General features: G+C 43.1%; 1 protein-coding gene and 1 long non-coding RNA gene across 4 annotated transcripts; one reads left to right on the top strand and one right to left on the bottom strand.

Annotated features, from left to right (window-relative positions):
- The first annotated feature begins 504 nt into the window (after positions 1-504).
- On the top strand, positions 505-7,951 carry LOC149972922 (uncharacterized). Its single transcript, XR_016490750.1, has 3 exons — positions 505-644; positions 7,639-7,720; positions 7,815-7,951. It is a non-coding gene; the product is annotated as an uncharacterized LOC149972922 (long non-coding RNA).
- Positions 7,205-22,049, bottom strand: LOC110501994 (histamine N-methyltransferase). Of its 3 annotated transcripts, none has more exons than XM_036959445.2 (7): positions 21,916-22,049; positions 21,405-21,552; positions 20,119-20,171; positions 18,882-18,989; positions 13,034-13,164; positions 9,665-9,758; positions 7,205-8,667 (listed from the first exon to the last, which is right to left on the bottom strand). In XM_036959445.2, exons 2-7 carry the CDS (start codon positions 21,539-21,541, stop codon positions 8,306-8,308), a joined length of 885 nt encoding a protein of 294 aa, XP_036815340.2. In that variant the 5' UTR covers positions 21,542-21,552; positions 21,916-22,049; the 3' UTR covers positions 7,205-8,305. The 3 variants fall into 3 exon arrangements, with proteins under 3 accessions (XP_036815340.2, XP_036815341.2, XP_090072595.1); XM_036959446.2 differs by having other exon boundaries at positions 21,405-21,572; positions 21,916-22,030; XM_090216469.1 differs by lacking the exons at positions 13,034-13,164; positions 21,916-22,049 and having other exon boundaries at positions 8,085-8,667.
- Positions 22,050-27,794: the final 5,745 nt, after the last annotated feature.

Below are 27,794 nucleotides of genomic sequence, written 5' to 3'. Positions count from 1 at the left end.
ATATGGCTGCAGGGGCAGTATTGAGTAGCTTGGATGAAAAGGTGCCCATTGTAAACGGCTAATACATGCATATTATTATTAGTATTGGATAGAAAACACTAAAGTTTCCAAAACTGTCAAACCCTGAGGAAAATCAAAGCAGGGTGTGGCTTCTATTTTGAAAACTCCATGTTCCATAGCCTCCCTTTGCTCCATTTAAAGGGATATGAACCAGATTCCTTTTCTATCGCTTCCTCAAGGTGTCAGTCTTCAGACATTGTTTCAGGCTTTTATTTTGAAAAATGAACCAGAATGATATCATCACGTCAAGTGGTCACATGAGTTTTGCTCGTGCAACAGACAGCCATTGTTTTCCCCTCTCCTACTGTGAAAGACATTTGCGGTTGATATATTATCGATTATATATTTTAAAAACAACATGAGGATTGATTATAAAAAAACGTTTGACATGTTTCTGTGGACATAATGGAAACTATTTGGAATTGTCATCTGCGTTTTCGTGACCGCTCTTTCCTTTGGATTTCTGAACATAACGTGAAAAACAAACGGAGGTATTTTGGATATAAAAATCATCTTTATGGAACAAACGGAAAATTTGTTGTGTAACTGGGAGTTTCGTGAGTGAAATCATCCAAAGATCAAAGGTAAACGATTCATTTCATTGCTTTTCTGATTTGTGACCGAGCTACCTGATGCTAAGTGTACTTAATGTTTTATCGTGCGATCAATAAACTTACAAACGCTTGGATTGCTTTCGCTGTAAAGCATAATTTCAAAATCTGACACGACAGGTGGATTAACAAAAGGCTAAACTGTGTTTTCCTATATTGCACTTGTGATTTCATGAATATAAATATTTATTGTATGTAGCGCTATGCTATTCAGCGGTTCTTGATGACACTTATCCAGATAGACTTAACCTGTTATGGCTGCAATCCCCCTATCTTTTAATTCTGTGAATAACACTTGCACCTTTTATCAATGTTTATTTGGAGTACTTCTGCAAAATCACCGGATGTTTTGGAATCAAAACATTACTGCACGTAACGTGCCAATGTAAACTGAGATTTTTGGATATAAATATGCACATTATCGAACAAAACATACAGTTGGGCAAAAACTTGTATAAGTTCTCCCACTTAAAAAGATGAAAGGCCTGTGATTTTCATCATAGGTACACTTCAACTATGACAGACAAAATGAGAAAAAAATCCAGAAAATCATATAGGATATTTAATGAATTTATTTGCAAATTATGGTGGAAAATAAGTATTTGATCACAAGCAAGATTTCTGGCTCTCACAGACCTGTAACTTCTTCTTTAAGAGGCTCCTCTGTCCTCCACCCGTTACCTGTATCAATGGCACCTGTTTGAACTTGTTATCAGTGTAAAAGACGGATTTCGTGCGAAGGTTTGGGGTTGTAAGAGGAAAAGCGACCTGAACGAGGCACTGATGCCGTAATCGTCCGGCCTTCAAAACAAGTCGCACCAAGACAGTCTTGTGTGTCAAAGCGTACTCATCTGCCATCACTGCTGCCTGGGCCAATGGCACCACTTTCTGTTCATTTAAATTAACTACAATTCCCTCAAGGAGGTTGCTTTTAAAATCCTCCAACAGCATCAACTCCCGAATATCAGCAAAGGTGTTAGCTTTGCTGACTGAGCACCAGCGATTAAACAGAGACTCTTTGTCCCTTGCAAACTCAAAAGTACGGTGACAGAGTTGTGTGGTTCTTGAAGCGCTGCCTATAAGCTTCAGGCACCAACTCAGAAGCCCGCAACAGTTTTAACTATATCATACTCTAAACCGTCTTCCAGGGAGAGAGTAGCTACTACTTCCTGGGCTTTCCCAGACATTTTACATTGTAACAGTAGCTGACAAACCTTGAGTGGCCAATTGCAGCGCAGCTGCCACAAGCGCAAACCCAGAGAAATGGGAATCAACTTCCGACTCCCAGAATGGAGGGGCTAAAGCAATATTTTTACTCACGTCAAAGTGGGCTTGAAGACTGGCAGGTTGGAGTTGCACTAGCGCCAGCGTCTAGCTCCAGTTGTCGGATCCTCACCTCCTTGTCAATTTCCATTTTCCTAATTTCTAAATCAAACTTCATCTTTCTCTTTCTTTTTGTGCCATTTCCAAACGGGCCAGCCTAGCCATCCCGTCTGACTGACCCGAATCAGAAGATAAAGGGTCATATTGGGGCAATGTAAAGGGGGTACGAGCAACCCCTTCCTCTGCGCCGTCATCCGACTTGGCATCGGAAGGTCTACCCGTCTCCTCTCCTGAAGCCTCCCTATCGTCATCTTTCAACGAGAATTTGTTTTCTCATTATCCCTCCCTGACTTGCACCAAAAGCTCAGCCTTTAGGGCTTTCTCAGGGACGACGTGTCCATAATGGTCAGCTATAGCGCAAAGGTCTACTTTACACAACCCCACCAACAGATCAATAAACTTGGAGTTTGAGGCAGCCATTTTGTAGACAGCAGCCTACTGAACACACGCAAACTAAACAAGTCATCCAAACTCACAACCTACCATCACACCTCAATTACGAGAGCTCAGAGCAGCAGGGTCCAGTAGGTTTAACGGATCCCGGATGAGCCCCCATTATGTCACTCACGCCTCTAGGAAGAGGGAACGCAACACCCTGCTACAAATCAACTCCCCGTGGAGTGAAAGATGAATGGGATTGTAGGTGCGGGTAAGGATGACTAAAGACAGAATTTTACCTAACTGGGAATTTATTCCTAGACATGGTAATATGGGGAAAAGGGGCTGGACGAAACCAAAGCAAATAAAATAAAAGTTAGAGCCCCTTCTCCTACCTTACCTACCCACAACTAACCTAACTAGCACCGCCTGGAGCACTAACCAGAATACAGGGGATGGTCGCGCAGGTCTTACCTAATGTGTATAGACAGACATATACTATGGGTATATGTATTTTTTTATTTTTTTTATTTTGTAGATGACATGGAGCCAGTGGGTTTGGCGATGAGTATGAAGCGAGGGCCAGCCAACGAGAGCGTACAGGTCGCAATGGTGGGTAGTATATGGGGCTTTGGTGACAAAACAGATTGCACTGTGATAGATTGCATTCAATTTGTTGAGTAGGGTATTGGAGGCTATTTTGTAAATGACATCGTCAAAGTCGAGGATTGGTAGGATGGTCAGTTTTACAAGGGTATGTTTGGCAGCATGAGTGAAGGATGCTTTGTTGCGAAATAGGAAGCCAATTCTAGATTTAACTTTGGATTGGAGATGTTTGATATGGGTCTGGAAGGAGAGTTTACAGTCTAACCAGACACCTAAGTATTTGTAGTTGTCCACGTATTCTAAGTCAGAGCCGTCCAGAGTAGTGATGTTGGACATGCGGGCAGATGCAGGTAGCGATCGGTTGAAGAGCATGCATTTAGTTTTACTTGTATTTAAGAGCAATTGGAGGCCACGGAAGGAGAGTTGTATGGCATTGAAGCTTGCCTGGAGGGTTGTTAACACAGTGTCCAAAGAAGGGCCAGAAGTATACAGAATGGTGTCGTCTGCGTAGAGGTGGATCAGAGACTCACCAGCAGCAAGAGCGACCTCATTGATGTATACAGAGAAGAGCGTCGGTCCAAGAATTGAACCCTGTGGCACCCCCATAGAGACTGCCAGAGGTCCGGACAGCAGACCCTCCGATTTGACACACTGAACTCTATCAGAGAAGTAGTTGGTGAACCAGGCGAGGCAATCATTTGAGAAACCAAGGCTGTCGAGTCTGCCGATGGGGATGTGGTGATTGACAGAGTCGAAAGCCTTGGCCAGATCAATGAATACAGCTGCACAGTAATGTTTCTTATCGATGGCGGTTAAGATATCGTTTAGGACCTTGAACGTGGCTGAGGTGCAACCATGACCAGCTCTGAAACCAGATTGCAAAGCAGAGAAGGTATGGTGAGATTCGAAATGGTCGGTGATCTGTTTGTTGACTTGGCTTTCGAAGACCTTAGAAAGGCATGGTAGGATAGATATAGGTCTGTAGCAGTTTGGGTCAAGAATGTCCCCCCCCTTTGAAGAGGGGGATGACCGCAGCTGCTTTCCAATCTTTGGGAATCTCAGACGACACGAAAGAGAGGTTGAACAGGCTAGTAATAGGGGTGGCAACAATTTCGGCAGATCATTTTAGAAAGAAAGGGTCCAGATTGTCTAGCCCGGCTGATTTGTAGGGGTCCAGATTTTGCAGCTCTTTCAGAACATCAGCTGAACGGATTTGGGAGAAGGAGAAATGGGGAAGGCTTGGGCGAGTTGCTGTTGGGGGTGCAGTGCTGTTGACAGGGGTAGGAGTAACCAGGTGGAAAGCATGGCCAGCCGTAGAAAAATGCTTATTGAAATTCTCAATTGAAATTCTCAATTATGGTGGATTTATCCGTGGTGACAGTGTTTTTTGAGTTAGTGTTGCAGGAAGCAAATTTCTGCTTGAAAAAGCTAGTCTTGGCTTTTCTAACTGCCTGTGTATAATGGTTTCTAGCTTCCCTGAACAGCTGCATATCACGGGGGCTGTTCGATGCTAATGTAGAACGCCATAGGATGTTTTTGTGATGGTTAAGGGCAGTCAGGTCTGGGGAGAACCAAGGGCTATATCTGTTCCTGGTTCTAAATTTCTTGAATGGGGCATGTTTATTTAAGATGGTTAGGAAGGCATTTAAAAAAAATATCCAGGCATCCTCTACTGACGGGATGAGATCAATATCCTTCCAGGATACCCCGGCCAGGTCGATTAGAAAGGCCTGCTCGCTGAAGTGTTTCAGGGAGCGTTTGACAGTGATGAGTGGAGGTTGTTTGATTGCTGACCCATTACGGATGCAGGCAATGAGGCAGTGATCGCTGAGATCTTGGTTGAAGACAGCAGAGGTGTATTTAGAGGGCAAGTTGGTTAGGATGATAACTTTGAGGGTGCCAGTGTTTAAGGCTTTGGGGAGGTACCTGGTAGGTTCATTGATAATTTGTGTGAGATTTGCCTAAGCACTCCCAAGGTGCCCTTCCCCCCTGGGAACAAATTAAACAATAAACATAAGAACACAATTTCAATAATCAAAAACACTGCGTCCTATTGGCACACGCATACCTTAGAAGCAGCGGCTAAAAAAAATACTTAACTGTCTGAGCAACAACCAACACAGGACATCAAAGAAGCTCTCTGAGCAACAACCAACACACGACATACCAATAAGCTCTCTCTGAGCAACACATGACACATCAATCAGCTCCCTCCTAACAAAGGAACACTGGCTTTTCTAGCTTCAGAAGGAGTCGGTAATTGAAGACAGCTGTATCTCCTGATAAGAGGGCGGGGTCAGATCTCCAGTCATCGAAGGGGCCAATCAGTTGCTTAGAATTTCAGGAAGCCACCCTGAAACGCACACATACAAACACCACCACAACACAGAAACTGGAGAACATAACAGCTTCCTATTTCGCAACAAAGCATCCTTCACTCATGCTGCCAAACATACCCTTGTAAACTGACTATCCTACCGATCCTTGACTTTGGTGATGTCATTTATAAAATAGCCTCCAACACAAACTGGATGCAGTCTATCACAGTGCCATCTGTTTTGTCACCAAAGCCCCATATACTACCCACCACTGTGACCTGTATGCTCTCGTTGGCTGGCCCTCGCTTCATATTCGTAGCCAAACCCATTGGCTCCATTGATAAGTATTTACTAGGTAAAGCCCCGCCTTATCTCAGCTCACTGGTCACCATAGCAGCACCCACCCGTAGCACACACTCCAGCAGGTATTTTTCACTGGTCACCCCCAAAGCCAATTCCTCCTTTGGCTGCCTTTCTTACCAGTTTTCTGCTGCCAATGACTGGAACGATTTGCAAAAATCACTGAAGCTGGAGACTTATTTCTCCCTCACTAACTTTAAGCACCAGCTGTCAGAGCAGCTGACCGATCACTGAACCTGTACGTAGGCCTGTAAATAGCCCAACCAACTACCTCATCCCCATACTGTTATTTATATTTATTTTTTTGCTCCTTTGCACATTCATTGTCTGCACATCTATCATTCCAGTGTTTAATTGCTAAATTGTAATTATTTCGCCACTATGGCCTATTTATTGCCTTACCTCCCTTATCCTACCTCATTTGCACACACTGTATATATACTTTTTATATTGTGTTATTGACTATGTTTGTTTATTCCATGTGTAACTCTGTGTTGTTTGTGTCGCACTGCTTTGCTTTATCTTGGCCAGGTCACAGTTGTAAATGAGAACTTGTTCTCAACTAGCCTACCTGGTTAAATTAAGGCTAAATAAAAAAAAATTGAAAAAGTCTACATACACTGTGTGTAAATGAGGTAAGATAAGGGAGGTAAGGCAATAAATAGGCCATAGTGGCAAAATAATTACAATTGAGCAATTAAACACTGGAGTTAATCATAAGGCATACACCCCCGCACTTCTTCTTACCAGATATGTTTGTTTCTGTCGGTGCGATGCGTGAAGAAACCGGGTGGCTGTACTGACTCTGATAACGTATCCCGAGTGAGCCATGTTTCCGTGAAACAAAGAATGTTACAATCTCTGATGTCTCTCTGGAAGGGAACCCTTGCTCGAAATTTGTCTACCTTGTTGGGTGGCTACTTCAAAGAATCTCAAATATAAAATGTATTTTGATTTATATAACACTTTTTTAGTTACATGATTCCATATGTGTTATTTCATAGTGATGTCGTCACTATTATTCTACAATGTAGAAAATAGTAAAATAAAGAAAAACCCTTGAATGAGTAGGTGTCCAAACTTGACTGGTACTGTATATAATATCTTTGTCATGTGAATGCTCTATATAAAAGTACCATCTATTTAAAATGTATATGTTAATTTTTTTTGTAAACGTAAAAAAAACAGCTCTATGAGATTAATTATATGGATGTGCTGTTTGTGTGTTAATGTATATGTACAGGTGTTATTTATTTTTAAATTCCAAACCTTTTCTTTGGGAATAAAAAAAAGTTTGAAGGAAATTGGGTTGGGAAAGAGTTGAGTTATTGACTAGACTGGTGGGGGTCAGGGAGAGAGTTGAGTTATTGACTAGACTGGTGAGGGTTAGGGAGAGAGTTGAGTTATTGACTAGACTGGTGAGGGTTAGGCGTGCATGCGGTTGGTTGGTCGGTCTGCCTGAAATTTGATATAGATGTCTTAAAGATAATCAAAAGTCTTTGTACTTTATTTTCTAAAGTCTTGTTCATTTGTTAGACTTTTGGTTAAAGGTGCAAAACAATATTTATTATTAAATTACCTTGCATCTAGTTCAGTTTTATCAATCACTTAACATATTTAATAATTATCTCTTATCTTGCTTGATGACTGTGGGCATTTTTGCTTACTTTTCCAACTTCTAAAACAAAAGTAGCGCCCCTGGAAGCAACTGTGTATCATGTTTTAGGTTCTGTTGTGTTGTTAAAGTTGTGATGGATGAAATACTGACTTTATACACTGATTATACCACACATTAGGAACATTTTCCTAATATTGAGTAGCACCCCCCCTCGAATAATAAATAGTCTTTCCACATGTTTGGAGACAATGTCTTTCTTTGACGTGTGTTTAAGGTGTTTCATCTCTGTCATTGTGTTGTACAGTGATCGGCTTCAACATGGAGACAGTGACGTACAAGAACCTGAAGTTCCAGGTGTGGGATCTTGGTGGGCAGACGGGAATCAGGTAATTATATGAATACAACAACAAGCCTTTCATGCATACACTGAATATACCAGTCATTAGGAACACCTTCCTAATAATTAGTTGCACCCCACAGAACAGCCTCAATTCATCGGGGCACAGACTCTACAAGGTGTCAAACGTTCCACAAGGATGCTGGCCCAGGTTGACTCCAATACTTCCCGCAGTTGGCTGGATGTCCTTTGGGCGGTGGACCATTCTTGAAACACGTGAAAAACCCATCAGCATTGCAGTTCTTTACATGAACCGGTGTACCTGGTACCTACTACCATACCCCATTCAAAAGCACTTAAATCTTTCATCTTGCCTATTCACCCTCTGAATGATATACACATAAAAATCCATGTCTCAATTGCCTTATTTATTTATTTAACTTGTCTCCCCCCCTTCATCTACACTGATTGAAGTGGATTTAACAAGTAACATCAATAAGGGATCATAGCTTTCACCTGGATTCACCTGGTCAGTCTATCTCATGGAAAGAGGAAGTGTTCCTAATGTTTTGTATACTCAGTGTTTATCAGTGATACACATTGTTGCTACAGCATTTTGAGATCTATTCCTGTGTTACTGTAGAGGGTCAACCACCAGCACCTCCAAGGTGTTATTGAAGATGACCCTCCCATCCACCTCCTTGCTACAGTCTGGGGTCTTCAGCAGGTCTAGAACTCCTCTCTTCAGCTCAGGAGGAGCAGTGGAGCTGAAGTCTAACACCTCAGTCAGGAAGTCCAGAAGCAGTTCTCCTCTCTGGTCTCCCTCAGTGAAACACTCGGTGATGTCCATCTGAGATGGAAGCTTGTAGCTCTGGTAACTCACTGTCTTAGAGTCCAGGAAGGCTTTAATATCACCTGTAGTCACACACTGACTGATCTCTGTGTTACACAGCTGGGTCCTGAAGGTCCTCCACAGCTTTCCCCAGCCACTCTCATCTACAGACATGATACACATTATAACCTCCCATAGTAACAGAACCCCACAGTGTAACAACCACATATATGCTATTAAATGACTTAGTTCTAATAGTAACTCATTATGAATTAGTTGTAATATGTAATTCTATGTTAACCACCTAAAGTAAGTATAAAAGAGCTCTGGCATGGAGTCTGGTAACACTACAGATTCAATGCTTGTACATATACAGTACCAGTCAAAAAGGCCAAGTCCTCTGATGCAGCACTCCATCACTCTCCTTCTTGGTCAAATAGCCATTACACACCCTGGGGGTGTGTTGGGTCATTGTCCATGTGACAAATAAAATTTGATTTGTTTTATTTGATTTATTTGGGCTGCAATCGGAGGTGCAGTTAACTCTGCAGCAGAGGTAACACTGGGTCTTCCTTTCATGTGGCAGTCCTCATTAGAGCCAGTTTCAACATAGCGCTCAATGATTTTTGCAACTGCACTTGAAGAAACTTTCAAAGTTCATGAAATTTTCCAGATTGACTGACCTTCATTTCTTAAAGTAATGATGGACTGTCGTTTCTCTTTGCTTAAATTGTGCTGTTCTTGCCATAATATGGAATTGGTCTTTTACCATATAGAGCTATCTTCTGTTTACCACCCCTACCTTGTCACAACACAACTGATTGGCACAAACACATTAAGGAGGAAAATAAATTCCACAAATTTTAATAGGGGTTGGTCAGGATCCACGTGTATGAAAAAGCATGTTTGTTCATGTGAAATGCATTCCAGGTGAGAGAATGCCAAGAGTGTGCAAAGCTGTCATCAAGGCAAAGGGTGGCTACTTTGAAGAATCTAAAATCTATTTTGATTTGTTTACTACATGATTGCATATATGTTATTTCATAGTTTTGATGTCTTCACTATTATTCTACAATGTAGAAAATAGTAAACATAAAGAAAAACCCTTGAATGAGTAGGTGTGTCCAAACGTTTGACTGTACATGAACTCAACTGACTCACCAGACACCAGAATTACAAGTAGTTTTCCATTCCTGTCCAGGAGGCTCTGGTAGAATGTGACTGTAGCACCTGGATCCTTCACGTAATACAACATCTGGATGGAGTACAGGGGAACTCTCATGTTATTGTGATATAAGACTGAATATGACGAAATAAATACACTGATATACAGTGGGGAGAACAAGTATTTGATAACCTGCAAAATCGGCAGTGTTTCCTACTTACAAGCCCTGAAACCTGAAGGATCTGGAGAAGGTCTGTATGGAGGAGTGGGCTAAAATCCCTGCTGCAGTGTGTGCAATCCTGGTCAAGAACTACAGGAAATGTATGATCTCTGTAATTGCAAAAAGGGTTTCCTTACCAAATATTAAGTTCTGCTTTTCTGATGTATCAAATACTTATCTCATGCAATAAAATGCAAATGAATTACTTAAAAATCATACAATGTGATTTTCTGAATTTTTGTTTTAGATTCCGTCTCCCACAGTTGAAGTGTACCTATGATAAAAATTACAGACCTCTACATGCTTTGTAAGTAGGAAAACCTGCAAAATCGGCAGTGTAACAAATACTTGTTCTCCCCACTGTATAAAAATGCAACATGCAACAATTTCAAACAATTTACTGAGTTACAGTTCATAAGGAAATTAGTATATTTAAATAAATAAATTAGGCCCTCATGACTGGGAATAGAGATCTGTGACCAACAGATGCATATACAGTACCTTAAAATAAAAAGGTAGGGGTGTGGATCAGAACACCAGTCATTATTCGGTGTGACCACCGAATAAAAAGGTAGGGGTGTGGATCAGAACACCAGTCATTATTCGGTGTGACCACCTCATGCAGCGTGACACATCTCCTTCGCATGGAGCTGATCAGGCTGTTGATTGTGGTCTGTTGAATGTTGCTCCACTCCTCTTCAATGGCTGTGTGAAGTTGCTGGATATTGGCAGGAACTGGAACATGCTTTCGTAGACGTGGATCCTGACCAACCCAAACATGCTCAATGGATGAGTATACAGGTCATGGAAAAACTGGGACATTTTCAGCGTCTAGAAATTGCGTACAGATCCTTGTGACATGGGGCCATACAATATCATGCTGAAACATGAGGTGATGGCAGCGGATGACTGGCACGAAAATGGGCTTGAGGATCTTGTCACGGTATCTCTGTGCATTCAAATTGCCATCAATAAAATGCAATTGTGTTCGTTGTCCGTAGCTTATGCCTGCCCAAATCACCCGGTACAGTTGAGAAAAGGATTAATCCGTGAAGGGCACACTCCGGCATGTCAGTTGACATCGAAGGTGAGCATTTGCCCACTGAAGTCAGTTACAATGCCAAACTATAGTCCGGTCAAGACCCTGGAGAGGACGATGAGCAGATAAGCTTGACGGTTTGTGCAGAAATTCTTTGGTTGAATAAATCCACAGTTTCATCAGCTATCCGGGTGGCTGGTCTACGACGATCCCGCCGGTGAAGAAGCCGTATGTGGCGGTCCTGGGCTGGCATTGTTATACGTTGTCTGTGGTCGTGAGGCCGGTTGAGCATACTGCCAAATTCTATAAAACGACACTGTAGGCGGCTTATGGTAGAGAAATGAACATTCAATTCTCTGACAAGCTCTGGTGGACAATCCTGCAGTCGGCGTGCCAATTGCACACTCCCTCAACTTGAGACATCTGTGGCATTGTGTTGTGTGAGAACTGCACATTTTATAATGGCCTTATTGTCCCCAGCACAAGGTGCACCCGTGTAATTATCAGTGGCGGCCTGCCATTCAAGGCAGGTGGGGCAGAGCTGGATGTAAACAAACAGAGCAATAAGCTTTTTTGTGTACATGGAACATTTCTGGGATCTTTTATTTCAGCTCATGAAACACTTTACATGTTGCGTTTATATTTTTGTTCAGTGTAGCAATGTATTGCACTTATTGTAGTATACACACTATCCCCTATATACAGTTGAAGTCAGAAGTTTACATACACATTAGCCAAATACATTTAAACTCAGTTTCACAATTCCTGACATTTAATCCTAGTAAAAAATCCCTGTTTTAGGTCAGTTAGGATCACCACTTTATTTTTAATAATGTGAAATGTCAGAATAATAGTAGTGATTTATTTCAGCTTTTATTTATTTCATCACATTCCCAGTGGGTCAGAAGATTACATACACTCATTTAGTATTTGGTAGCATTGCCTTTAAATTGTTTAACTTGGGTCAAATGTTTCGGGTAGCCTTCCACAAGCTTCCCACAATAAATTGTGTGAATTTTGGCCCATTCCTCTTGACAGAGCTAGTGTAACTGAGTCAGGTTTGTTGGCCTCCTTGCTCGCACACTCTTTTTCAGTTCTGCCAACAAATTCTCTATAAATTCTCATGGCTTTGTGATGGCCACTCCAATACCTTGACTTTGTTGTCCTTAAGCCATTTTGCCACAACTTTGGAAGTATACTTGGGGTCATTATCCATTTGGAAGACCAATTTACGACCAAGCTTTAACTCCCTGACTGATGTCTTGAGATGTTGCTTCAATATTCCCACATACGTTTCAATCTTCATGATGCCATCTATTTTGTGAAGTGCACCAGTCCCTCCTACAGCAAAGCACCCCCACAACATGATACTGTCACCCCCGTGCTTCACAGTTGGGATGGTGTTCTTCGGCTTGCAAGCCTCCCCCTTTTTACTCCAAACATAATGATGGTAATTATGGTCATTTCTCCAAAAAGTACAATCTTTGTCCCCATGTGCAGTTGCAAACCGTAGTCTGGCTTTTTTATGGCGGTTTTGGAGCAGTAGCTTCTTGCTTGCTGAGCGGCCTTTCAGGTTATGTCAATATAGGACTCGTTTTACTGTGGATATAGATACTTTTGTTCCTGTTTCCTCCAGCATCTTTACAAGGTCGTTTGCGATTGTTCTGGGATTGATTTGCACTTTTCGCACCAAAGTATGTTCATCTCTAGGAGACAGAACGCGTCTCCTTCCTGAGCGGTATGACGGCTGCGTGGTCCCATGGTGTTTATACTTGTGTACTATTGTTTGTACAGATGGACGTGGTACCTTCGGGCATTTGGAAATTGCTCCCAAGGATGAACCAGACTTGTGGAGGTCTACAATTTTTTTTCTGAGGTCTTGGCTGATTTCTTTTGATTTTCCCATGATGTTATTAAGCAAAGTTTGAAGGTAGGCCTTGAAATACATCCACAGCATGCGCAAAGTAGATGCCCTAATCGACTTGCCAAAACTATAGTTAGTTAACAAGAAATGTGTGGAGTGGTTGAAAAACGAGTTTTAATGACTCCAAACTAAGTGTATGTAAACTTATAACTTCACCTGTAACTCCATCTGGGTAGTTATACCTGTATCATGTGAATGAAGTCCATCTTCTTGGTCAAATGGTTCTCTCTCCAGTGCTTCTCAAACTCAGTGGCCGTCATCTTGTTCCAAGTGAATTTAATGTAGTCTAGGTTTGGTTTCTGGGACACCAACACTACACAAGATAAAGATATATGAAGTAACAGTACATTCATATAATTACAGAGCTAATCATACTGAACTATATACCAGTATAGAGATGTAATCATCCTGAACTACACTACTGGTCAAACGTTTTTCTTAATTTTTTTACATTGTAAAATAATAGTGAAGACATCAAAACTATGAAATAACACATATGGAATCATGTAGTAACCAAAAAAAGTGTTCAACAAATCAAAATATATTTTACATTTGAGATTAGACAAATAGCCACCCTTTGCCTTGATGACAGCTTTGCACACTCTTGGCATTGCACACCTTTTTGGTTACTACATAATTCCATGTGTTATTTCATAGTTTTGATCTCTTAACTATTATTCTACAATGTAGAAAATAGTAAAAATAAAGAAAAACCTGTGTAATCACACTGAACTACATGCCCGTGTAATCACACTGAACTACATGCCCGTGTAGAGGTGTAATCACACTGAACTACATGCCCGTGTAATCACACTGAACTACATGCCCGTGTAGAGGTGTAATCACACTGAACTACATGCCCGTGTAATCACACTGAACTACATGCCCGTGTAGAGGTGTAATCACACTGAACTACATGCCCGTGTAATCACACTGAACTACATGCCCGTGTAATCACACTGAACTACATGCCCGTGTAGAGGTGTAATCACACTGAACTACATGCCCGTGTAATCACACTGAACTACATGCCCGTGTAGAGGTGTAATCACACTGAACTACATGCCCGTGTAGAGGTGTAATCACACTGAACTACATGCCCGTGTAGAGGTGTAATCACACTGAACTACATGCCCGTGTAATCACACTGAACTACATGCCCGTGTAGAGGTGTAATCACACTGAACTACATGCCCGTGTAATCACACTGAACTACATGCCCGTGTAGAGGTGTAATCACACTGAACTACATGCCCGTGTAATCACACTGAACTACATGCCCGTGTAGAGGTGTAATCACACTGAACTACATGCCCGTGTAATCACACTGAACTACATGCCCGTGTAGAGGTGTAATCACACTGAACTACATGCCCGTGTAGAGGTGTAATCACACTGAACTACATGCCCGTGTAATCACACTGAACTACATGCCCGTGTAGAGGTGTAATCACACTGAACTACATGCCCGTGTAATCACACTGAACTACATGCCCGTGTAGAGGTGTAATCACACTGAACTACATGCCCGTGTAGAGGTGTAATCACACTGAACTACATGCCCGTGTAGAGGTGTAATCACACTGAACTACATGCCCGTGTAATCACACTGAACTACATGCCCGTGTAGAGGTGTAATCACACTGAACTACATGCCCGTGTAGAGGTGTAATCACACTGAACTACATGCCCGTGTAGAGGTGTAATCACACTGAACTACATGCCCGTGTAGAGGTGTAATCACACTGAACTACATGCCCGTGTAGAGGTGTAATCACACTGAACTACATGCCCGTGTAATCACACTGAACTACATGCCCGTGTAGAGGTGTAATCACACTGAACTACATGCCCGTGTAATCACACTGAACTACATGCCCGTGTAGAGGTGTAATCACACTGAACTACATGCCCGTGTAGAGGTGTAATCACACTGAACTACATGCCCGTGTAATCACACTGAACTACATGCCCGTGTAGAGGTGTAATCACACTGAACTACATGCCCGTGTAATCACACTGAACTACATGCCCGTGTAGAGGTGTAATCACACTGAACTACATGCCCGTGTAGAGGTGTAATCACACTGAACTACATGCCCGTGTAGAGGTGTAATCACACTGAACTACATGCCCGTGTAGAGGTGTAATCACACTGAACTACATGCCCGTGTAGAGGTGTAATCACACTGAACTACATGCCCGTGTAGAGGTGTAATCACACTGAACTACATGCCCGTGTAGAGGTGTAATCACACTGAACTACATGCCCGTGTAATCACACTGAACTACATGCCCGTGTAGAGGTGTAATCACACTGAACTACATGCCCGTGTAATCACACTGAACTACATGCCCGTGTAGAGGTGTAATCACACTGAACTACATGCCCGTGTAGAGGTGTAATCACACTGAACTACATGCCCGTGTAGAGGTGTAATCACACTGAACTACATGCCCGTGTAGAGGTGTAATCACACTGAACTACATGCCCGTGTAGAGGTGTAATCACACTGAACTACATGCCCGTGTAGAGGTGTAATCACACTGAACTACATGCCCGTGTAGAGGTGTAATCACACTGAACTACATGCCCGTGTAGAGGTGTAATCACACTGAACTACATGCCCGTGTAGAGGTGTAATCACACTGAACTACATGCCCGTGTAGAGGTGTAATCACACTGAACTACATGCCCGTGTAGAGGTGTAATCACACTGAACTACATGCCCGTGTAGAGGTGTAATCACACTGAACTACATGCCCGTGTAGAGGTGTAATCACACTGAACTACATGCCCGTGTAGAGGTGTAATCACACTGAACTACATGCCCGTGTAGAGGTGTAATCACACTGAACTACATGCCCGTGTAGAGGTGTAATCACACTGAACTACATGCCCGTGTAGAGGTGTAATCACACTGAACTACATGCCCGTGTAGAGGTGTAATCACACTGAACTACATGCCCGTGTAGAGGTGTAATCACACTGAACTACATGCCCGTGTAGAGGTGTAATCACACTGAACTACATGCCCGTGTAGAGGTGTAATCACACTGAACTACATGCCCGTGTAGAGGTGTAATCACACTGAACTACATGCCCGTGTAGAGGTGTAATCACACTGAACTACATGCCCGTGTAGAGGTGTAATCACACTGAACTACATGCCCGTGTAATCACACTGAACTACATGCCCGTGTAGAGGTGTAATCACACTGAACTACATGCCCGTGTAGAGGTGTAATCACACTGAACTACATGCCCGTGTAGAGGTGTAATCACACTGAACTACATGCCCGTGTAGAGGTGTAATCACACTGAACTACATGCCCGTGTAATCACACTGAACTACATGCCCGTGTAGAGGTGTAATCACACTGAACTACATGCCCGTGTAGAGGTGTAATCACACTGAACTACATGCCCGTGTAGAGGTGTAATCACACTGAACTACATGCCCGTGTAGAGGTGTAATCACACTGAACTACATGCCCGTGTAATCACACTGAACTACATGCCCGTGTAGAGGTGTAATCACACTGAACTACATGCCCGTGTAGAGGTGTAATCACACTGAACTACATGCCCGTGTAGAGGTGTAATCACACTGAACTACATGCCCGTGTAGAGGTGTAATCACACTGAACTACATGCCCGTGTAGAGGTGTAATCACACTGAACTACATGCCCGTGTAGAGGTGTAATCACACTGAACTACATGCCCGTGTAATCACACTGAACTACATGCCCGTGTAGAGGTGTAATCACACTGAACTACATGCCCGTGTAGAGGTGTAATCACACTGAACTACATGCCCGTGTAGAGGTGTAATCACACTGAACTACATGCCCGTGTAGAGGTGTAATATAAATGCAACATGTAAAGTGTTGATACCATGTTTCATGAGCTGAAATAAAAAATCCCAAAAATGTTCCATACTCAAAAAGCTTATTTCTCTCCAACTTTATGCAGAAATTTGTTTACATTAATGTTAGTGAGCATTTCTCCTTTACCAAGATAATCCATCTACCTGACAAGTGTGGTATATCAAGAAGCTGATTAAACAGCATGATCATTACACAGATGCACCCTGGGGACAATGAAAAGCCACTCTAAAATGTGCAATTTTGTCACAACACAACAGATGTCTCAAGTTTTGAGGGAGTGTGCAATTGGCATGCTGACTGCAGGAATGTCCACCAGAGCTGTTGCCAGAGAATTGAATGTTAATTTCTCTACCATAAGTCGCCTCCAACTTCGATTTAGAGAATTTGGCAGTATGCCCAACCGGCCTCACAACCGCAGACCATGTGTAACCACGCCACCCCAAGACCTCCACATCCGGCTTCTTCACCTGCAGGATCGGTGTTGCATGTTGATTTATATTGTTATTCAGCGTATATACAGTGCGGCAAAAAAGTATTTAGTCAGCCACCAATTGTGCAAGTTCTCCAACTTAAAAAGATGAGAGAGGCCTGTAATTTTCATCATAGGTACACTTCAACTATGACAGACAAAATGAGAAAAAAAATCCAGAAAATCACATTGTAGGATTTGTAATGAATTTATTTGCAAATTATGGTGGAAAATAACTATTTGGTCAATAACAAAAGTTTATCTCATTACTTTGTTATATACCCTTTGTTGGCAATGACAGAGGTTAAACATTTTATGTAAGTCTTCACAAGGTTTTCACACACTGTTGCTGGTATTTTGTCCCATCTCCTCTAGAGCAGCGGTGTTTTGGGGCTGTTGCTGGGCAACACGGACTTTCAACTCCCTCCAAATATTTTCTATGGTGTTGAGATCTGGAGACTGGCTAGGCCACTCCAGGACCTTGAAATGCTTCTTACGAAGCCACTCCTTCGTTGCCCGGGCGGTGTGTGTGGGATCATTGTCATGCTGAAAGACCCAGCCACATTTCATCTTCATTGCCCTTGCTGATGGAAGGAGGTTTTCACTCAAAATCTCATGATACATGGCCGTATTCATTCTTTTCTAAACACGGATCAGTCGTCCTGGTCCCTTTGCAGAAAAACAGCCCCAAAGCATGATGTTTCCACCCACATGCTTCACAGTAGGTATGGTGTTCTTTGGATGCAACTCAGCATTCTATGTCCTCCAAACACGACAAGTTTAGTTTTTACCAAAATGTATATTATGGTTTCATCTGACCATATGACATTCTCCCAATCTTCTTCTGGATCATCCAAATGCTCTCTAGCAAACTTCAGATGGGCCTGGACATGTACTGGCTTAAGTAGGGGGACACGTCTGGCAGTGCAGGATTTGAGTCCCTGGCGGCATAGTGTGTTACTGATGGTAGGCTTTGTTACTTTGGTCCCAGCTCTCTGCAGGTCATTCACTAGGTCCCCCGTGTGGTTCTGGGATTTTTGCTCACCATTCTTGTGATCATTTTGACCCCACGGGGTGAGATCTTGCGTGGAGCCCCAGATCGAGAGAGATTATCAGTGGTCTTGTATGTCTTCCATTTCCTAATAATTGCTCCCACAGTTGATTTATTCAAACCAAGCTGCTTACCTATTGCAGATTCAGTCTTCCTAGCCTGGTGCAGGTCTACAATTTTGTTTCTGGTGTCCTTTGACAGATCTTTGGTCTTGGCCATAGTGGAGTTTGGAGTGTGACTGTTTGAGGTTGTGGACAGGTGTCTTTTATACTGATAACAAGTTCAAACAGGTGCCATTAATACAGGTAACGAGTGGAGGACAGAGGAGCCTCTTAAAGAAGAAGTTACAGGTCTGTGAGAGCCAGAAATCTTGCTTGTTTATAGGTGACCAAATACTTTTTTCCCACCATAATTTGCAAATAAATTCATTAAAAATCCTACAATGTGATTTTCTGGATTTTTTCCCCTCTTTTTGTCTGTCATAGTTGAAGTGTACCTATGATGAAAATTACAGGCCTCTCTCATATTTTTAAGTGGGAGAACTTGCACAATTGGTGGCTGACTAAATACTTTTTTGCCCCACTGTACCCTTAGAGAATTCAGTATGATTATATCTACCCTTATAGAGGTGGAGCTGCTGGGCGCTGGGTTCCACCACCTGGTTGTCCACAGTTACTGCAGGATGCTTCAGATGCAGCTGAGAGAACATCTCAAGGTCAATCTCACCTGAGGAGAGGACAGGTGATGTTGGTAAAATGAGAAACACATACTGTAGGTCTCACCTGAGAACAGCTAAGACAATTCTACAGGTATGTCTATCTCACCTGAGGAGAGGACAGGTAATGTGGACTGTACAGTATGTATTATGTTGTGTATAATGACCAGTGTCTATTTTTGTATACAGCAGTACTGTGTGTTAAAGTCCGTCAATGTCCCCCTTCGGGACATTAAAGTTCCTCCTATTCTATCCTATTATAGGAAGAGAAACACTGTGCAGGAATGAGGGCTTTTGTACTAGATACAGAGCCTGTGAACTGAAAGTAAATCAGAGTCCTCATAGTTTCATTGATTTGATTGAAACAGGATTGAAACATATTTCTTTAGCTACTTGGAAGAGACTCACTCTGCCGAAAGACTTGTGAAAGGTGACATTGAGGTGAATGAGTATCTGACAGCTGGATAGCGGTCTACAAGATGGAGAATGATTACAAGTGTTTAACAGTGCAACAATAAAAAATAAAAATAAAAAATACATGTGATCCTAATCAGGTATGAAGCAAATATCAAAAAGTGTTTGTCTTTCAAACATAAAGCATAAGATCTACAGGACGTTTCAGTCATGTCATTTTATCATGACTAATCATGTCAGCTACCCAATAAGTAAATCATGGATATCAGTGATCATTTGTCATAATTTCTTGACACTGGAGGTGCTCAAGTTCAGAACGACTGACAGTCAAAACCCATACAGCAGTATGAAGCGCAGAGACACAGCTCTGACATAACTTAGGTAGCCTAGCGGTTAAGAGTCTTGGGACAGTAAGCAAAAGGTTGCTGGGTTGAATCCCCGAGCCGACAAGGTGAAACATTGTTAATGTGCCCTTGAGCAAGGCACTTAATCGTAATTGCTCCTGTAAGTCGCTCTGCATTTGATGTGTCTGCTAAATAATTATAATGTAATAGCATGTTACTGTACAGCCACTGCATTCCAATTTAGGCTTTTATCAGTGCCCAAATCAGCCATTTTCAACCCGTACAATTGTAGAGGGTTAAACAAAGAGTAGATATTTTAATTTTCTCAACAAAATGTTTATCTAATATAGTTTAATCCTTTGACACCATGGTTCTTCCTCACCTGCTCCACTTCCCACTCCCATCACATTAAGATTGGCTTTTCCCTCTCCAACGCTGGGGAAGAAACAGGCAGGACATTGTGCTTTCAGGAAAGGTACTCGTACTACCATGAAACATATACTGTGTAAGATCCTCAAATACTTAATTACATCCAAAGTTATGCCCTTGTGATGTTCTGTCTAACATGGGGTTAAGTATCCTTGGAATTGTAGCCATAATTGGGCTACTATGTCAGAAATGTTACCTGGCTAGTGTATCAGAACTGTTGTCTGGCTAGCGTATCAGAACTGTTGTCTGGCTAGCGTATCAAAACTGTTGTCTGGCTAGCGTATCAGAACTGTTGTCTGGCTAGCGTATCAGAACTGTTGTCTGGCTAGCGTATCAGAACTGTTGTCTGGCTAGCGTATCAGAACTGTTGTCTGGCTAGCGTATCAGAACTGTTGTCTGGCTAGTGTGTCAGCACTGTTGTCTGGCTAGTGTGTCAGAACTGTTGTCTGGCTACTGTATCAGAACTGTTGTCTGACTAGTGTATCAGAACTGTTGTCTGGCTACTGTATCAGCACTGTTGTCTGGCTAGTGTATCAGAACTGTTGTCTGGCTAGTGTATCAGAACTGTTGTCTGGCTAGTGTATCAGAACTGTTGTCTGGCTAGTGTATCAGAACTGTTGTCTGGCTAGTGTATCAGAACTGTTGTCTGACTAGTGTATCAGAACTGTTGTCTGGCTAGTGTGTCAGCACTGTTGTCTGGCTAGTGTGTCAGCACTGTTGTCTGGCTAGTGTGTCAGCACTGTTGTCTGGCTAGTGTGTCAGCACTGTTGTCTGGCTAGTGTGTCAGCACTGTTGTCTGGCTAGTGTGTCAGCACTGTTGTCTGGCTAGTGTGTCAGAACTGTTGTCTGGCTAGTGTGTCAGCACTGTTGTCTGGCTAGTGTTGTTTTCTGGCTAGATTGTCAGCACTGTTGTCTGGCTAGTGTGTCAGCACTGTTGTCTGGCTAGTGTTGTTTTCTGGCTAGATTGTCAGCACTGTTGTCTGGCTAGTGTGTCAGCACTGTTGTTTGGCTAGTGTTGTTGTCTGGCTAGATTGTCAGCACTGTTGTCTGGCTAGTGTGTCAGCACTGTTGTCTGGCTAGTGTTGTTTTCTGGCTAGATTGTCAGCACTGATGTCTGGCTAGTCTGTCAGAACTGTTGTCTGGTTAGTGTGTCAGCACTGTTGTCTGGCTAGTGTGTCTGCACTGTTGTCTGGCTAGTGTGTCAGCACTGCTGTCTGGCTAGAGTGTCAGCACTGTTACCTGGCTAGAATATCAGGCAAGATGCCATGGATAAAGTCCTGCATGCACTTGTGTTCAGAGGAGCGCTCCAGGAACAGCTGGAAGGACTTCAGGTATCTGTCGTTATCCTCCACCAGACTTTTCATAGCACAGGACATGGCTAAATGGTCTGTCAAAACAATCACAACACTATCCTTTCACAGATGAGAATGACACACTATATGTATTTATATAAAAGTCAGTTCATGCAAACATAAGCAGTGCTAGTGCAGGAATATAGTGAGCCTGTGAGTTTATTCAACTGTAACTATTGTCAGGTTGGCATTCGGCCTGCCTTGTCACAGCTCTCATTCTGCATTTCTCAACAGACAGTTTTGTATGAACATAGCGTGGCTGGTAAAGACAAACAAGGCAAAGTTCACAAAATATATATGCAAGTTCCTCCCAATTGTCATGAGTTCTACAAATACAGTTTGAAGCATGTAGTTTTACAATATTGTAGCTACATTAAAATCAATTGGTAAAAACTCACTTTCCTTTCAAGACGACTACAGAATCACATGTAAGTCGAGTGTTTTGACTAAAGCAATGCAGCACACCAGAGTAATGTCTTGTGACTAAAGCAACGCAGCACACCAGTGGCACAGAAGAAACCCCTCCCACTGTAGTTTTTCCTTTGTGGAAAAGGAGAAGGCTGATCCTTTAAAGCTACAGCGTATTTTAATTCCTATGATGATACATGCTTCTGCCTTAATAACACACATTTTAGTCAGAGAGAATAAAACATTGGACAAAACATGTGAGAATGCACTTTGTTTCTAACACCTTAGTAATTCCACTAGCCAATGAAGTTCTTGATGATTAGAGGAGTTAAGGTGTTAGTGCTGGAACAATGGCCTGCACACCCTGTGGATACCCAGGCAATTGCCTCATTGTTCATCCTCTGCAAATCTCCTAAATATTCATTATCTTCTTGCTTTTCACTCAAAACAGTCAAACCACATTAACATTTATAAAGTGATTTGTGTGTACCAGATAAATCATGATTAAACTGAAGTCTAGATCTCCTAGCTGTTCAGAATTAGGTGATGCCTGAGAGACTGGACTAGACTGAGCCAGATGAATTAGTTGTGACAAAAAAGCTGTGTCCAGCGCTGCACATCTGGGTGGCCCTGACAATAGTGACAGTCTTAACCAGATGAATTAAATTAAACAAAATATTTAAACTGCATTTCCCCCTTTACTTGAAAAGAGATTGAGAATAACAGCAAGGATAAATGGCAATCCATGCATTGCTTATAAGGCTGTATCCATCTGCAGGGTCTGGCCAATCATCTTCAAGTGTAACAGGGTTATATTGGTGATTCCACTTGCCACTTTATTGTTAAGCCAATGGGTTTTTGGTTTGAGTTTGTTTTGCCTTCACCTACTCAACATGGCATCTTATTGGCTGGTTTGCGTAGCTTGCTTACGAGGGGGGATGTTCCAGTTAGAATCGTCCCAGTGAACAAGCACCAAACCAGCGGTAAGTTGTTGGTTGCAAAGCACTGTACATCAAAAGTGATTTTTATACTCTTAAGTGATAATTTAAATGTACAATTTATATCAAATTGTTTGTAAATGTTATTCGATAAGATGCAGCGGTTTTTGGAGAATATTTGTTGTGCATTTTGTTGTAGAGAATTCCCGCCAGTATTAGCTAGCAACTTACTGTGTCTGGTGGGGGGGGGTTCATATATTTTGTACAGTGCGTGAGTGCAGAGTTGGATGGTGAGACGTGCATTGCATGACGTGCAATTTTGTGTCGTTCTTATCAGGTACATTGTTAAATATATTATATTGTAATTGTATTATTTTGGTAACTGTCCCAGTGAACAAGCACCAAACCAGCGTGCGTGAGTGCAGAGTTGGATGGTGAGACGTGCATTGCATGACGTGCAATTTTGTGTCGTTCTTATCAGAATAAAGCTACATGACTGGTGCTACATGTTGGAGTTCCGTGTCGATGACTGATTGTACACAACGCAAGACGAGTACTGTTACAGTGGTGCCGTGACCGTTCTTCTGGATCGGATCATCCTTCGCTGGATTTCCATCTCAGAACTTCGCCGTGGTTGCTGTTGAAGAATCAGATAAGACGTTGCTGGTGCAGTTTATAGCGATATCGCATTTCGCCACAAGAGGGCGCCACTAGAACGTTTTATTATCGAAATTGATGAACTTTTGTGTTACTTGTTTAATTGCAATTCTAATGTATATCTGATATAAGTAGGGTGAGTTTTACCAGTGTACTAGATATAGGTTAGATTTTGACGTGAGGTTTAAAATATATATATATATATATATACATGTTTTGCTATTTACATTTTTATTAGGGTGTTGATTTCCCATTGTTAAAATGGAAGGTGTTGGGAGAGGTAGGGGTTTCCTGTCATTTAATATGTCACCATCTGTTGGTAGGGGTTCAGCCAAAATTCCAGTTACTTCTACACCTATGCCCAAACTGGAGGGTTTTGATGATAGGTTACCCATGGACACGCCCAAGGATGTGTATGAAAGAGTTTTGCCAAATACAGGGAGTGGGGAGGTCTCCATGGATTTGATAGCAGACATAGTACAGCAGATTGGTCATTCCATTGGGGAGAACATTGCCTCCTGTTTGGAGTCAAAGGCAATTGTTGGGCATGTTGGGGACAATGTTATGGGGAGTGTATGCAGCTCGAGGGGTATGGATGTGTCAGGCCTGAACCTGGTATTGAAGTCTGATATCAGGGAACCGGTGTACTTTCGGGGGGATGGCTCTGAAAAGTGCACAGTGCATGAGTGGGAGGATATGGTAAGGGTTTACATGCGTAAGAGGGGCGTGTCTGTGATGGACCAAGCAGTTGAGGTTATGGGCAGGCTAATGGGAAGGGCCCGTGATGTTGTTAAAGTTGGCATACGCAGCAATCCCTCCATTGATTTATCTAAAGGCCCGAGTCCCATCTTTGACATACTGAAACAACATTTTAGTGACACTGTTTTTTCAAGTATGCCCCTTGCTGACTTTTATGCCACATTACCTCTGACTGATGAACAACCATTTGAATATTGGCTCAGACTGAACAGGGCTATGGAGGTTGCTGAAGATTGTCTAAAGAGACAGGGAAAAAGTGTTGAAGACCCATCACGTGAGCTCACAGTCATGTTTATCAGACATTGCCCTAATGCTGAACTGTCGCTTATCTTTAAGTGCAAGCCATTACAGCAGTGGACTGCTCCAGATGTTCATGAGAGGCTGGATGAATACAGGAGCGGAGGTACTCTCACTTACCTAAGTTGACCCCAGCCATCGCAACAATGAAGCAGGAAGTTGGTGCTGTCATGCCGATCACCATGCCTGCTGTGAGAACCCACATGGAAGTACCCAATACGTTGCCTTACCCAGCCCAGAATATTCAGGGCTCAGCTGAGCCGATGGAACGTATCCTTGCCATGCTGGAGCGTGTGCTGGAGCAGAGGCCACAACAGTCTGACCATAAGTTCCAAAAAGGGAATAGGAGCAAAGTGAAGTCTAATGGGCCATGTAACGTGTGCGGGGATGCTGGACATGATACTTACTTTCACTGCAGGGCCAATCACCTCTGCTTTCTTTGTCATGTAGCTGGCCACGCACGCTCTCACTGCCCCAAGGCCGCAGCTCTGAGCACAGCTGGTGGAGTCTGGTGGAAAACTAGTAGGCCTGCATGTAGAAGGGGAGAGTGTTGGGCCTTTTGTAGAGTCCCCATCAGTGAGAGCTGTTGATTTGGAGTCTGTATATAAAAGTGTTTGTGACGAAATGGAAACTGAGAAGAGTATCATAATGCAGAACACACAGAGACTTACCCCGTATGATGATTTATTCTATGCCAAGGTGTTAATAGGAGGAGAAGTAGAAGTGAGAGCTATGCTTGACAGTGGATCCATGGCTTGTACCTTGAGCTCTAGGGTCTTACCTGAACTGTTGCATGCAGGAGTGTTGAAAAGTCCATCATTGAGTCCTACAGAGGTAGTCTTGGTTGGTTGTGGTGGGTTGAAGACGAGGCCTTTGGGAGTATGTGAGCTGGAGATGGAGGTGTACGGATGTAGAGTTGCTGTGCCTACACTGGTGGTGGAAGGCCAGAGTGATGACCTCATCTTGGGCAGCAATCTCCTAAAGCACTTGATTCGCCACCTGAAGACGGATGGAGATCTCTGGAAGAGGGTTTATACTCCTGTGTGTGACGGGGGTGAGGAGAGCAAGCTAATCGATATGATGGCTAATGTGGAGAGATGGAGAGACAGTGAAGTACCTGACAAAGTTGGAACTGTGAGACTAAAAGGGGCTGTGACTCTGGAGCCTATGCAGGAGCACTTAGTCTGGGGCAGACTACGAAACACTCAGAATCTATCAGCTGGCAGTGCTGTTGTCATTGAGCCCAGCAGTTCAAGGTCAACACCAAGGTCAATACTCGTAGGGAGGACAGTAGCTCTATTGCGGGGGGATGGGTGGCTCCCTGTTAGAGTGATTAACCCTTCTCAGAAGACAGTGACATTGAGACGAAACGCCACTCTAGCCGATGTCTTTCCTTGCATGGCTCTAGAGGACTTTGACTGTTCGTGTGTGAATGATGATTCATCAGCAGCTTTCCAGCAGCAAGTGCAGAGAACGGCTGATATACTCACTGACTGCCAAGATGACTTGACACTGACTGACTGTTCCAGCCAACTTCACGATACTGACGGACCGGACAGTTCAAGCGATCCTGAGGTCTTACGTGACTTAGGTTTGACTGATATTGATGTCTCCTCCTGTCAAGCGTCTCCTGCTGGTAAGAAGAAACTCATCCAGCTCATAGCTGAGTACCAGTCTATTTTTTCCAGGCACAAGTTGGATTGTGGAAAAGCTTCCGGATGTCTTCACCGCATTCAACTGAGTGATGAGAAACCCTTTCGGATGCCCTACCGACGCCTTTCACCAAATAATTATGAGAAGCTCAAACAAGCATTGAATGAGATGGAAGAACGTGATATCATAAGGAAGTCTAGTAGTGAGTTCGCCTCTCCCCTTGTCCTTGTATGGAAGAAGTCTGGAGACCTGAGACTCTGTACTGATTTTTGTTTGCTCAATGCTCGCACCATCAAAGACACCAAACCACTCCCTCACCAGGCTGACGCGCTGGCTGCGTTAGGTGGAAATGCCTTTTTCTCGACAATGGACCTTACCTCTGGCTACTACAATGTGGAAGTGCATGAGGATGACCGGAGATTCACAGCTTTTACGTCGCCATTTGGATTGTACGAATACAATCGAATGCCACAGGGGTTATGTAATAGTCCGGCAACCTTTATGAGGATGATGCTAAACATCTTTGGGGATCAGAACTTTCTTAGCCTGCTGTGTTACCTTGACGATGTCTTGGTCTATGCGCCCACTGAAGATCTGGCTATACAGCGCCTGGAAATGGTTTTTGAGCGTCTCAAGGCTCACAACCTGAAGTTGGCGCCAAAAAAATGTAACTTTCTGCAGAGGTCTGTGAAGTTTCTGGGGCATATCATTAGTGCGGATGGTGTAGCTACAGACCCTGAGAAGGTGAGGGCCATTACAGGAGTAACAGAAGCCGATCTGATGAAAGATGGCACTGACATTCCATCTCAGAAGAAATTGAGGTCATTCCTTGGGATGGTGGTGTATTATCAACAGTTCATTGAAGGTTGCTCGACCATTGCAAAGCCTCTCTTTGGATTGACTACTGGACACAAGGCTCCACGCTGGAAAAAGAAGCGAAGCTCACCTGTCAGGAAGTTGACGGCTGCCGAGTGGACAACAGAATGCAGACAGGCCTTATTCCAGCTAAAGCAAGCCTTACTGGACCAGGTTTTGTTGGCCCACCCCAACTTCGAAAAACCCTTTCTACTCTCGGTGGATGCATCCAGTAATGGCTTAGGTGCTGTGCTATCTCAGGTGCAGGAACCGGGAACTACAGCGAGACCTATAGCCTTCGCGAGCAAGTCCCTCAGTTATGCACAGTCGAGGTATCCTGCGCACAGGCTCGAGTTCTTTGCCATGAAATGGGCTATCTGTGACAAGTTCCACCACTGGCTACGGGGACAGCAGTTCACGGCATGGACGGATAATAATCCCTTGACATACATTCTGACCAAAGCAAAGCTTGATGCTTGTGAACAGAGATGGGTCGCCAAGCTGGCACCGTACGAGTTTGACATCAAGTACATCCCTGGAAAAATAAATGTTGTTGCAGATGCTTTGAGCAGAGAGCCCTTCGTACGACCCAGTGCACTCCATCGCCTGACAAGGGTTCCGTACGAGACCTTACTAGCTGAAGCCGACGCTGTGCGCACAGACAGAGTGCAAGATGTGTTTCGCTGGTCCAGCCACCCCTTTGACAAAGC

Source organism: Oncorhynchus mykiss, chromosome 22 (assembly GCF_057628025.1).
Source record: "Oncorhynchus mykiss isolate SJ-2025 chromosome 22, ASM5762802v1, whole genome shotgun sequence".
NCBI classification, from domain to species: domain Eukaryota; kingdom Metazoa; phylum Chordata; class Actinopteri; order Salmoniformes; family Salmonidae; genus Oncorhynchus; species Oncorhynchus mykiss.
The sequence above is the reverse complement of the archived record's forward strand: the minus strand, read 5'-3'. Positions and strand labels throughout refer to the sequence as shown.

What these genes read in the sequence shown, in the direction of transcription:
- LOC110501994 (XM_036959445.2), bottom strand. Translation starts at nt 21,541, where the DNA reads ATGTCCTGTGCTATGAAAAGTCTGGTGGAGGATAACGACAGATACCTG. An exon ending in TTGCCTGATATTCTAGCCAG is followed by an intron (nt 20,172 to 21,404) that starts GTAACAGTGCTG and finishes TTTCTTCCCCAG; the next exon opens with CGTTGGAGAGGGAAAAGCCA. An exon ending in GCAGCTCCACCTCTATAAGG is followed by an intron (nt 13,165 to 18,881) that starts GTAGATATAATC and finishes TATCTTGTGTAG; the next exon opens with TGTTGGTGTCCCAGAAACCA.